The sequence below is a fragment of the Onychostruthus taczanowskii genome, unplaced genomic scaffold (genome assembly GCF_017590055.1).
Source record: "Onychostruthus taczanowskii isolate IOZ18803 unplaced genomic scaffold, ASM1759005v1 scaffold8, whole genome shotgun sequence".
Taxonomy (NCBI): Eukaryota; Metazoa; Chordata; class Aves; order Passeriformes; family Passeridae; genus Onychostruthus; species Onychostruthus taczanowskii.
The window spans coordinates 14,460,382-14,474,077 of record NW_024505892.1 but is presented as its reverse complement, the minus strand read 5'-3'; the positions used below and the strand labels follow the sequence as shown (position 1 = coordinate 14,474,077).

At 40.3% G+C, this 13,696-nt stretch overlaps 1 protein-coding gene across 2 annotated transcripts in view; it reads left to right on the top strand.

Annotated features, from left to right (window-relative positions):
* Positions 1-13,696, top strand: part of EZR (ezrin) — a 37,680-nt gene that overhangs the window by 14,320 nt on the left and 9,664 nt on the right. The window contains exons 2-6 of one of the 2 annotated variants that reach the window (XM_041423919.1): positions 3,564-3,647; positions 8,553-8,648; positions 9,436-9,710; positions 10,504-10,587; positions 11,231-11,377. In XM_041423919.1, the coding sequence (XP_041279853.1) occupies positions 3,564-3,647; positions 8,553-8,648; positions 9,436-9,710; positions 10,504-10,587; positions 11,231-11,377 (686 nt within the window). Of the gene's footprint in view, positions 1-3,563; positions 3,648-8,552; positions 8,649-9,435; positions 9,711-10,503; positions 10,588-11,230; positions 11,378-13,696 lie in introns of those variants that run through there. The other variant, XM_041423920.1, reaches the window with a different exon arrangement.

Below are 13,696 nucleotides of genomic sequence, written 5' to 3'. Positions count from 1 at the left end.
CTAACTACCATTGCTTTCCATAGTGCTACAATAATTTAAACTGTACTCTGAAGTTATCTCTAGCTCTGGCCTTCATCTTCTATTCTCTTGTTCGAGTTGGTAAGGTGGCTAATACTTTACAGTCCAGTAAGAAGTCATGGAACTGGTGTTCAGTCTTTCAGTGTAGGAAATACTTCAGCTTCATGGGGAGTTTTTCCTTTTAATGCAAATGGCGTTGCCTTTCCAACAGCATGCTTTTTCCATTCTGGATCAAATTTGTTAGCAATTTTATGCATCCTAAGACAGGGGAAGAGGAAAATCTTGTGTTTTGTAGTGTTTTTGTATGCACAAGCAAATCTTAAAGGCCCTATTTGTCATTTAAAGTGTGTTAGCCTCAGACATAAAAGTAGAATTATTGAATAGTTATGGTTGGAAAGGACCTTAAATATAATCTATTTCCAACCCCCAGAATAATAAAGCATTATGACATTGGCCTATCAAGAAAGAAGTTTCATCTTACTGTCCAGGATTTTTAGTGTGTTTTGTGCAAAAAAGCACATATTTTTAAATACAACCCTTATTTCATGTGTAACAGCCATGTGCTGTTCTCTTCTCTCCATGCCATTGTGCTCTTAAAAATGAAAAGCTGTTTTCACTTTGGTTATGGCTTCAATATTGTTCTGGATTACTGCCAGGATTTGGTAGGATCTTATAAAGGACATGCCTTGCCTAGACAGGGTGAGCAGGACTTCACTTGCGAAAGTTGTCCTAATTGTGTCTTCCTCTTCTTGTTGCTCATGGAAATTAGTTTGAGTTCTTGGTTGTTTTCCTCCCCAACAATACCTGAATTGGTTAGCACATTAGGTGTTGATTTAATCACCTTGGCGCCGTGGGAAGTTCCATCCGGTCTGAGCTGAGTGCCAAACTGATCCACTCTCAGTGTAGCAGACATCAAGGTTTCTTCAGGTTGTCTAAACTAGGGTTTCATGTGGGTTAAGCTCTGTTTGCTGCTTTAACACGAGTTTCTCTGTGGCTAAAAGCTTGTATGGAGTGGTTGTAGGACATCCATTTAGAAACACTGTTAAAATCATTATGCTCTTGAAGTCAGGGCTAAGGTTTGGAGATAAGAAGCAGGAGAGCTTAATAGGGCAGGAAGAAGACTCAAATGATATTCCCAGGCAGTCATCAACTCAATGAAGGGACAGAAGGTCTCTTCTTGCTCTGTCTGTCTTGTGGCTGGCAGTTTGTCTGAGGGCGCCAGGGAAATTCCTCTTTGTCCTGACGGTTATGCAGCCCTTAATAAAGAACACAGAAATTAACCTTTACTGCAGGCCCCAAGTGTCCTTGAAGGCTTTTTGAATAACCAAGTAGTTATGTTCCTGCATGCTTCTGACTTTAAATGATTGAAGTAGAAAAGCAGATGACTACAATTTTTGGTCTTAATACTAAAATAATTCTTGAAATCTGTAGCAGCTAAATGCACTAAATAGCTCACTGTATAGCTGATCCTACAGTCTTTGAGGGTTGTAGTAAAACAAGACGAGGGAATTTAACTTTTTTACTAGCAGTTAACCACTGAGAAGAGATAGAGGAAAATGCATACTGATATGAGCTGGAATTTTGAACTCAGCCAACATTCTGTAGGTTTTCTGGTAAGGAATAAGAAGCACCTCCTTTTAAGTTCTTTAGCTTGTAAAGTGATACTTATTTTACACTTCTATGGTGTTTCAGCCAGAAGTACAAATAACTTGCTCAGCACAAAACTAAGGCGATGAGCATATGTTTTCTTGAAGTGGGTAGAAAGGGATTAGAATATGATTAGGGATTTATTGTTGAGAGGGATTAAGCAACAGGTGTTTAAGGTCACATCTTTGAAGTGCAGACTTGCTGTTCCAGAGATTTGATATCTGAACTTCCCCTCCCTTCCTACACTGGAAACATTTATTGGGAAACCTTTGGTTCTTAAGGCATGGGAAGAAAACCTTAAGCATAGCTCCATTATGATCTCAGAAACTACAGTTAGGTTTTCCAAGAACTCCTTTTACCTTCTTACTTGTTCTTCCATCTTGCATTTAAAGAAATTTTTTTAAAGTCCTAATTTAAAGGACAGTGCTTTAAAAACACAGCTTGAAAGTGGTGTCACTAAGTCATCTTCCCTGGTTCAGTTCTGGGGTCCTGTGACTTGGAAAGTGCCTTCAGTCATCTTTCTTTGGGGGATACTCTGTCATGTGGGAGCAGAAGAAAATAAACAACTTTATAAAGATACTTGATGCCTTCATAGAATCATTTAGTTTGGAAAATATCTCTAAGATCAAGTTCAGTCATTAACCTAATATTGCCAGGTCCACCATTAAACTGAAGATTGGTTAAACATTCAGTGTCTCACTTAAAAAGGAGTGCAAAGTTTTGTAATATATTTTACTAAAACTAGCTGAAGCAACTTGTTTTATTCATAGTTCTGTGTTAATTGTAACATTGTTACACCTGACATTTATCCTGGTGTTTAAACATACATAATTAAGTTGCTAGGAACTGCTGAAGGCCAAAGCTTTGTAGTGAGCAATTTGATTCCTCTCCTACCTCTTTTACCTCTCATTTCTTCAGATGTGTGTCAGGCTCTCTGTAATATGGAATTTACAAATTGTTGGGAAATTGTCATGAAATCTCATCTGCCTGTACCTTACATGTTTTCTGGCCTTGTAGCATAACTGTACTACACAATCATACATGTTTGGGATTGTTGGGTTTTTTGAGAAGTACTATAATATTACAAGCTGTATTCAGAACAGTTGGAGATAATCCTTTCCCAATTTTCCATTTTACTGGTCCTTATGCCATTCCCTGCAAGATTAGTTGCTGCTTTTGCATCCTGATTAACTGCTAATATACTTTTTCGAGTCATTTAACATTCTTGCCTTCTGCATTCAGTGGTAACCGCTTCCTTGCAGTCTAGCGCTATTGCAGTAAGTCTACTTATGTTGTTCCTTCACTGACAGCAAGAGCTTATTGAACTTCTGCCCTGTAGAACCATTTAGTACCTGTTCCTGCTGTTTTTATGTGCTGAATAGATTTTTACGAGGGAAAGAATGAACGTTTATCAGGTTAATGCTGATTGCTTTATAAGAATAATCTGCAGCCTTTTGCCTTTAAAACCTCAGATTAATTCCAGCTCTAATATAAATGGAAGTTAAATTATAAGTCTTAAATTTAATTTAGTCATTAGGGCCTTTCGTAATCCAAGGGATGGCCTGCAGGCAGCTATACTGTGCACCCACAGTAGCTCTTAGTCCAAGAGGGTTTAGGCCTGGAAAGGGTCAGGTCTAAAATACCCTCCTGTTGAACTAGATCTGTCCAGTCCTGTGTTGAGTAAGAAAACCTGTGGAGCAATTTGGTTAAAACAGCAGAATGAGTGCCCCAATTAAGTTTGCTGGTGTGATAACATGATTCTAATTGAGGCTTAAGTGTATTTATTATAGAGGTTACGGGAGTGCATCAAAGCGTGGAGACTCTTGTACACAAAGTACTGTGTTAACACCTAGAAGTAACTTTCAATGCATCTTAATGCTTTTTGTTTTTTTCCTTAGATCAACGTTCGAGTTGTTACTATGGATGCAGAGCTGGAGTTTGCCATCCAGCCAAACACTACAGGCAAGCAGCTGTTTGACCAGGTCAGTAAAGGGTTGGTGTGGGCTCTTGTTGTTTAATTTTGGAGTATGTTTTGGACTATAGTGTTTTCTTAAGACTGGATTCCAAACCTATCTTGCTTCTCTCTACCTCCTAATCAAACGGCCCCAGTCTGAACTAAGATATCTAAATTCCATCACAGTAAAAGAAAAAAGGAAAAAACCCCTTGCAGGTATGTCATGTTCCAGTGAAACCTGTCTTCCTAGCATGTTGGATGATGAACTGTCACAAGGGATCTAAAATATTTAGACAGCATAGGTAACATGTAAAAATGTACCTCTTGCTTTGAAATATTGCTTAGCTCTTACATAATTCTTAACTTCTAAGGCTGAAATGTTGCTCTTGTGCATAAAACTGTTCAGAATCAGGTCTTCAGGCTGCTGATGAGGGCGTTGGCATGGCTGTATTCATTCATATGCTGGGTTTGAGGAACCACTTAGCACAGGTGTTTGAGTTTGTCAAAATACTGGAAAACCAGAAGAGTTTGTGATCTCTGTACATCATTTACAGATAACATACCTTGTAAGAAGCCCCTGTGCAGCAGGATGGAGCAGAGATTAGTGCAGCCTGCTTTCAGGGATTCCCAGGGAAGTGGAGGGCATGAGTGGCTCAGACTCTCCTCCTGTACTGTTTTCTTCCTGTTACTGCTTTAACAATGCACAGGTCTATTTGAAGATGGACCTGCAAAGATCAGATAAAGGCAACTAAAACAAACTGTGTGTTGTGTGTGACACTTTGTTATTATCGACTGAAGTAGCTTGCTGTTATAAAACTGAAGCAAGGCCTAGATTTTAGTAGAAAAAAATTTGCATACTGCTCTTCAACTCAAAAAAAAAATTAAATTACTTCTAGCCATTTCTGCTGCAGACCTGAAAAATAAGAGTTGGTCTATACAGACTTCAGTCACACATTTTAACATGCTCACAAACTGTTGTTTGTACTTCTTCCCTTGTACCCACTAACCTTGATAGCTAAGGGTGGTTGTACTTGAGTAGCTACTGCTACTCAGGTAGGCACTACTGGCTAAACAATATCCATTCCTTCTGAGGTATTGTTGGTACAATTTCTTGTTTCAGTGAGTTAACTAGAACTTGCTAGGCCTTATGGCAATTGTGCATTGAGAAGTACTTAAAAAGAAACCCCCCCAAAAAAACCCCAAAACAAACAACCCACAGATCAGTTAAAAATAAACAAAATTCCAAACCCCCAACAAACAAATGGAAAAAAAAATCTTTTAGTGAGTTCTTGAAAGGAATCAAAGAAGGAAATCAAATACTAATCACTGCAGAAGTTCACAGTACAAAACCAAGTAGTCCAGCTTGTGTTTAGCATTAAATCTAACTTTAATTCCTTTTGATTACTACTGATGTGGGATAAACATCAAGTATTCATTGAACACAGAGGCCAAGGGTTCAATCCCCATATGGTTCATTCATTTTAGAGTTGAGCTTGATGATCGTTGTTGGTCCCTTCCAACTCAGAATATTCTATGATTCTGTGACTGGAAATTTGAATTGCATTTGAAGTGCAATTGAAAGGCATTTGAAATCTGCATTTTTTTGGAACTGGTACCTGCTGCTTGATCTTCCAGAGGAGAGTCACCAAGTTGATTAGGGAGATGATTCACCTCTCCTATGAGGAAAGGCTGAGAATTGTGATTACTCAGCCTAGAGAAGAGAAGGCTTTGGGGTGACCTGACTGTTGCCTTCCAGTACCTGAAAGGAACCCTAAAAAAAGATAGAGAGAGACTATTTACAAGGGCATGTAGTAACAGGGCAAGGGGATATGGATTCAAACTGAAAGAAGCACCTTTAGATTAGATATAAGGAAGAAATTCTTTACTGCGATGGTGGTGAAGCACTGGAACAGGTTGTCCAGAGAAGCTGTGGATGCCCCAACCCTGGAAGTGTTCAAGACCTGCTTGGATGGAACTCTGAGCAATCTGGTCTAGTGGAAGGTGTCCCTGTGCATGGCAGGGGGGGTGGAACTAGATGATCTTTAAGGTCTCTTCCAACCCAGGCCATTCTATGATTCTGTGATTCCATTCATGCTGATCACCATGGCATCAGAGTAACTTCTTCCCCCGGCCTTTTCATGTTAATCCAAAACAGAGAAATTGGATTTTATCTCCATCAGGTTGAAAATCCAAATTACTGAAAGCCAGGTTTTTAAAAGCAATGCTTTAGATTAGATTGTAAGTATGTCTTCATGACAAGCATTCAACTACTTTCTCTGCTTTCAGTTGGGAAGATCAGAATCCTGAGAACATGGAAAAGGCAGGATGTTTCAGATTCAAGACACTTCTGTTTTATCTTGCTGTCTGGGTACTTTGGGATTTCTGAAGAATGTTTACTGCAGTGCTTAGTGCATGATTGGGACAGACCTACTCCTCATGGAGATTTGCTCCTTACATCCAGTGGCATGGGTTTAAAACCTGTGATTGGAAATTCTTACCCATATTTCATACCTTGTTGGGGGATACTTCTGCATATCAAGGGAAGGCTGAGGTAGAATTGTGCAGCACAAAACTAGAAAAGGTGAAGACCATACATTCTCTCTTCAGTTCTGTTGAGCAAGCCTTTCACTAGGCCCTTATCTCGGGTGGAGTTTACACTCAGATAAAGCCTGTGGAGGCAACAGGTTTTCACAGGTATGGGGAGTGGCCCAGCTGGAACTGCAGAACCACTGTGGGGGTTTTGAAGAAGCAAGCTATTTTTAAAAACTACAAGGTAATTTCTTGGCCTGGTTGTCAGCTAGTAGAGCTAGGCTTTGCTAGCATGTCTGTTATCCTGCATGTAAGGTGTTCTATAGCTCCTTTTACAGGAGAGGGAAAATAGCTCCTTTTACAGGAGAGGGACATGTGAATATTAAGTTCCTCTCCACTCAAGCTAGCCCTGTGTAGAGGTTATGCTGCAGTGAGGTCTGAGGCATCCCAAGAACCAACACAGTGGGCTCTGCAGCTGGCTGGATTATGTCCCAGGTAGTCTTGTGCCCTCCTGACCATGCATAAAAGAAATTCAAATGGAGGAGAGTGTAACTGGCATTTTCTGGAAGTGAATGCATAACTGGATGGAATGGGAAGACTCAAGATTTGCGGCTTCATGCATTTGAGGAAGCAGAGGAGGTGTCTTTCATCTTGTATATAATGCCTCATTTCTTATTTCTTCCTTGTTTTGCCATGGAGGAAGTTTACAGAGCATTTCCCAGTACAGGCTAGAACATTCTTTGTTCTTTGTATTGAAACTCAAACCGTCAGATTATGAAGTTTAGCTTAATACTTTCTCTTTCTTTGCTTTTAGGTTTTGGGAAGAATTTGAGGGGGTCATGATTTCTGAAAGCTTTCTAACTATTTATAGGAAGTGTACTTTTTCTCTTGTAAGAGACATTCAGAGATAATGACCTGATAACTGCTTGATTTATGTAACTTTTTATTTTAACAAAGTTGCAACATTCTTTTGTGCAACAGGAAGTACCACACTCAACATACCCCCGGTTTTCTGTTAGACTTCATAAAAATACATCCAGCTGTCAGAAAACTTGTCTCTTCCATGATGAAATAAGCCACTTTGAGGAAGGAGGGAAAAGGAATTTTAGTCAAGTAAAAGCTGAATTATTTACAGAGCCAAGCTCTTATTTTATAAGGACATGGGGTTTGTGTTTTTTGTTTGTTTGGATTGGTGGGTTTTATTGTCTTTTTGGTAAACTCTAGTTAATCTTAGCTAACGTGACATTGTTTCTCTCAAGTCTGCTCTCCAGCCAGAGTGTCTCCAGCAATACCATAAATGTGGAGGTGAAACAGATCCTTGGTTGAGGTCTTAGACTTGTTGAAGCACATGTAACTACACATTCCCAAGTCTGTCACACTTCCCTAACTCACTAAGTCGTTTTAAATACTTCTTGTCTTCCACTCAGTTGAGCTCCCTGTAGCGATGCCTACACCACTTTTTGAGGGGCTACTCTGCAAATAACATTACAGAAGTGATCCAGCTAGGTACGTAGTAGATCTTTGCAGATTTTGGCAGTGTCTAGAGCACAGCTTTACAGGTAGATGAGCTGGCAGCCAAGCACTTGGCTATAAGAACAAACTGTCAAGAGTAGGTGAAAGTCAGGGACTTGTTCACTCTGTCCTCCACTGAGGAAATGTAACATGTCCAAACAGGGCTGCTTTTCTAGTCAGTGCACCATCCAGTCAATGGATGGTGTTTCTGTGTGTTTCAGCTGGTTAGTATTTACATACAGGAAATGAAACTTGTCCTAATGGGGAGGCATAAATGTATTTTTGTCCTTCATAAACTCAGCCTTTTGGGGAGTTTAAAAAAACAATAACCTTGACTGAGAATACTTGCATCTTGTTGTAACTCTCAGAGCCTCACAGCAGCTGTATGAAGCACCTCTCAGTTGCTTCCTCTAGAAGGAATAGTCTCTGGTGACTGGCAGACAAGGTCACTTGAGCCATTAGTACTGCTACTAGTTGTAGTTAGTACTAATACCGTTAGAGACCATCCCACCAAGAACTTTGTTGACTTAACTCATCTCCTTCACTAACTACAATTTTAAGATGGATAGTAGATAGAAGCAAGCAGAAGCCCCAACTGCTGCCAGTCTAGCAGTCTAGCAGTTGGTGGCCTGTCACTTGCTGTTTGTCTCACCTGCTTTCCCCAAGATCATCATCTTCTAGAAACCGGGTGGGACAAGTATCTTAGCCTATGCTGTCATCACCATCTACAATGGCAGTTGTGTATCCTTGGCTGCAAGGTGAAATTAAGAGATGAGTAGGTTTAGGATGTTGCCTACACCCATCACAGGTGATGTGGGACTCCAAAGGATACCTGGACCTCAAGTGAAGTTTTTCCTGCAATAGCTTTTTCTTTTTTACCTTTCTGTTGCAGGTGGTTAAAACCATAGGTTTGCGAGAAGTGTGGTACTTTGGTCTTCAGTATGTGGACAACAAAGGATTCCAAACTTGGCTGAAGCTTGATAAAAAGGTAACAGACTTTGGGCTAATTGCTGGCCAAAGGTTAAAGCTTGTATGTTTCCTGATGTGTTATTGGCTGCAACTTTATACACCTTGTGCCTGCTGTTGATTGTGCCCTAATTTTCATAATTCCAGGATTGTTTTTAGAGATAACATTGTGATCTCCATAGGTGAGGTGTGACATGGCAGAAGCCCTTTCACTCTCTGAGTTGCAGGAAGCATTTGCCACATGTGCAGCAGCACCTCCATACTTTGTTGGGAGAAAGCAACTGCACTTTCTGTGGCTGGAGGAGCACCTTGGCTGACGATGGGCTTAGGCCCTACCTCTGCAGGATCAGTTGTGTCCTAATTGGAGAAGAGGCACTTACTTCCAAGCAGCCAAGTGCTGATGCCTCTGATGTGCTCCTGTTTTTGTATTCCCAGTTCTTATGAGGGCATGAACTGCTTTTCTTGGTGGGGCAGTCGGTGACACACCTGTTTAATGTCAGGGGGCTGATCTCTGTCAAACACACACAGTACTGGGTGGGTTTGCCATCTGATACAGCACAGTAAATCATTCTCCAGTGACCAGTGTTTGCTGTACAAACAGGATTTAACTGGCTTAGTTGGAAAACATAATGCATATCCCCCATGTTCTTTCCTATCAGTAAGCAGCCAGAATTAAGGAATTCCACTGCAGAGTTGCCAGTCACTCACCTCTTATGGCAAATGCCCCGAATTTTTTTTTCCGTCTAAAAGCAATCTATTCTATTTGCAAAAAACCACCTGCTCAGTTGTGGTGTCACCTCTGTCCTCAGGTTTCTGCTCAAGAAATCAGAAAGGAGAATCCCCTCCAGTTCAGATTCCGTGCCAAGTTTTTCCCAGAGGATGTGTCCGAAGAGCTGATTCAGGACATCACGCAGAAGCTGTTCTTCCTGCAGGTGAAGGAAGGGATCCTCAGTGATGAGATCTACTGTCCTCCTGAAACAGCGGTACTTCTTGGTTCCTATGCTGTGCAGGCCAAATTTGGAGATTACAACAAAGAGGTGCACAAGCCTGGATACCTCAATTCAGAGCGTCTGATCCCCCAAAGGTGAAAGAATTGGCTGATGTAGTATCTTTTTTTATTTTTTAATTTGAATTTGATTTAAATGCGAAGAGTTTTATTTAAAAGCATCTTTGGTTTTGTTTTTTTAAATTGAATTGCATATAATTGGGTTTTTTCCTTATTTTATTTCTATCTGTCATACTTGGGTATGTTTTTGCTTCTCCTTGGGCTGTTAGAGAGGAAATACAGTTTTGCATTCAGCTTTTATTTCTTAAACACTGCTGCCATGCTGGTATCAGTGGCAGTATGAATGTTTCCTCTTTAAGAAGAAAAGAGCAATATTAAGTCAAGAGTATGTCATTCTTGAAGAAGGTTGGGTTGTGTGTCCTTAATCCTAATGTACAGTCCTAAAAAACTTGTGTGTGGAAAGCATGTCTTGCAGCTTCACAGTCCATCCCTACACAGAATCAGTGGATGTTATCAGACCAATGGCTTTTGTTTACCCTTCCTGATGACACTGCAGCAATGTCTAACTCCAGGGATTGCACCAACTTTTGCTTTGCTGTAATCCCCTGGTGTCTGCAGTATGTGTGTGATTTGTTTGCAGAGTTTTGCTTACACCTCTCATGTGTCTGGTCAGTGACCAGAAAGGCTTTGCAGAGGGTTATTGCTCATTCTGAATTGCTCTGCTTCACAGAGAACATCTTTGGGCTGAGTAGGGTTTCCCTTTTGGCTACAGTAAGGCTTCCACCAGGGTGAAAGTAAGACTATAGCAAAGATCACCATCAGTGGATATTGCAGGACATCTAATCTTGCTGACATCTGTTTCCTTGTGTAGGGTGATGGACCAGCATAAACTCTCCAGAGAGCAGTGGGAAGAACGCATCCAGGTGTGGCATGCTGAGCACAGTGGCATGCTCAAGTGAGTGTTTTGTGTTGGTCCTTGGGCTGATCACCTTGCTGCTTGTTTGATTACCTTAAGTTTGCATTTCTACACCATGGTTTTGTTAGTCTGTGGTTTAGACTCTGAGTTGCCTGTGTGAGCCTACTCCTGGTGTGTATTTTTTAGTTCAGTATTGAATCACATGGTAAAGCACAGTAGTATATCTTGTGCTGGTGCTGAGAACAGTGTGGCTTCCTGAAGATCTTGGACCTGTGCACATTGTATTAGTGATAGCTTTGAGTGGGAAAAAGAGCAAAGGTGCTGTCAAACCTTACAGTCATTGAAGCATTTGCATTGACAGATGGGGAAAGCTCAGATCCTATACCTTTCCTACCCACTGTACCCTGAGGCAAGGATGAGTGCTGAGAGAGGTGAATGTTGCAGATTTTCTGTCTGGAAGTATTAGGGATTGGTATATGGAAATATTCTCTGTGTGTGCTCTTAGATGTGATGATATAACTTCTAAAGTGAATCCTAAATGGTGAATGTTCAGTTTTAACTTCTGTGCTTGAAGTGAGATTTGGATTTTTTTTTTTTTTTCTTCTGAGGTATTTGTGTTATCTGAGATAGAGCAGATGTTGTTTTCTCATTTATCTGATTTTTTTTTTCCTGTGTCAATCAGAGAGAATGCCATGCTGGAATACCTGAAGATTGCCCAAGATCTGGAGATGTATGGAATCAACTACTTTGAAATCAAGAATAAGAAAGGAACTGACCTTTGGTTGGGGGTCGATGCTTTGGGGCTCAACATCTATGAAAAGGACGATAAGTAAGGCTTTTGTTTTTGCCTCTGATCTTCCAAAGAGGGCTGGTACAGGACATTTCTCATTTACAGGAATGCTTGTGTTCCAATTTTGGATCAGCAAGTGAAGCTAGGAAATGGGCTTTCACATCCCGTGCTTTCATGTCTTTCCTGACCTGCTAACGCTATCTGCTGTGTAAAGAGAGATGTCAGTTGTACGATGCCATCTTCCTAATCGTGCACAGTGGTGGAGCTGAATCCTGAACTGAGGAGTTTACCAGGCATTCCCTTGAGTCAGGTCACCAGGTTTGGCATCAGTGGCAACAACACGAGAACCTGACTAGGCTAAGGTTATCACTGGCTAGGCTAAGGTTAACACTGCTATCTGCAGTGTTCAGACACCTAAGGAACTCCTGTCCTGAAGTTAATGATGGATGCGTGTGCAGCTGCCGGGTTCTGAAAAAGGCAGATTATGGGTGGACATGAAAGCAAAGCTGGGTGGCACCCAGAACCCAGGGAGAGGCTAACCTATATAGTTACTGTGAACAAGGAATGAAATGAGGGCTTACTGAAGTACACACGGTTTTAATCAGCCCTTCTGGTAAAGGCAGAGCCATTATTAATTGGATAGTAGGTGGGAAATGATAGACTACATCTATAAATAAACATAATAAGAAGGTGAGAACAGCTGTGTCTAAGCCTGCTAGTCTCTTCTAATACTCCGCAACTGAAGGATTGAAGGGAGTTAAAACAGATATTTTTTAGAGGGAGCATTGCTGTCTAGACTGCTTTCTTTTCCTCTCCCTGATGTTTCAAATCTTTGTTTCATGTCACTAATCTGTAACAGACTATCACTGAAATACAGAATGGATTTCACCTGTTCTACATCTTTGCCTCCAAAAAGCGTTGAATGCAACCCAAATATTAATTGGAACTCCCTGGGTCTTCTGTTGATAAGGCAAAGAGAAAGGCAGTCTTTTCTGCAATGCTAATATGTGCTGTCACCCAGAAAACAAGGAGTGTCACTTGAAAGAAAAGTAGTTTCGCTCATGTAATACTTCAGTCTTGAATGACTGGTCTTGCTATGTAACCATGGTCACACAAACAGGTTTTTCGAGCTGCAGAAATCAGAGTGTAGCCATTGACTGTGAAGACCTATCGAGAGCGTTTGCAAAACAAATACAGTGCTGGAATAAACTGCTTATTTCTGCTGTAACTCTTGCCACTATATAATTAAGTCTTTCCAGCAGATGTGGGGACTAGGAAAACAGAGATGCCATACACATTACTAGTTCGTAGATGCAAAGATTGGGGACTGAGGGCAAAGATGAAAAAGCAGAGATTTCATTGTTGGAGTTGAACACGAGGAAAATGAGGCTGTGCTGTAGGTGTGTGCTGTGAGCCTCTATACTGCAGTGCATGTCAATGTCCTGTTTCTGGGTATATTCAAGCTTTTTTTTTCCTGCATTAAAGGGAAGAATCTGCATAGATTACTAATGAGTGAATTATTTTAGTTGTCTGACATACTCTATTATCTAGGATTTAAGCACTTGTACTAATGTGAGGGAGGCTGGAGTAATTAGTTCATCTTAGTCTAATCAAATAGTTTTCTTTTACAGTTCTTAATGTTACACACACACACACGCACACACATATGTTGCATAATCTTGTTGAGTTAGAGGTTAGGGAGTGGATAGTTCTGAAGAGGGTGAATTTTATTCTTGATGTTTGAATTTAAATGAAGCAAGGGGTTTTTTTGTGCTTGGACCCAGCAAAATCTCTTGACGTAGTAGCTTTCCATCTCTTTGACAATGAGTGAAATTCCTCCCAAAATTGCTCTTTTTTTCTTTAATCAATGTGTTCCATAGAATTCTTACAGAGTTTGACTGGTCCACTGTGATGATAAACATTTCTGTAAGTGCTAAACGTTAAATACTTGTGTCTTCAAATAATTTGCAAGAATAATTGTGACAGAGACACATACATTGAAGGGGCTAGAGAATAACTAGATTGCTTGTTGTCATTTTTTTAATGTAAGATACAATTATTACAATTATTAAAATTCTTAATCATTAACAGCTATCTCTAGAGAATATACCCTCCCTTGCTAAGAGAAAAATAAAAGAATAATAATGTGATATTAAATATAAAAATAAAGTATTTCGTTGGGGTAATTAAAGGACTTTATTATAGTCAAATACACAAGTCCTTGCGATGTTAGAGATTGCTGCAGAGCTGATCAGCTGTGTGAAGATGAAGTGTTGGAATGGCTCAGAAACATCTGATCTCTTGACAAACTGGATGCTTTTTATATGCAAGACTCTGGAGAAATTAAGGCAGAGGAAA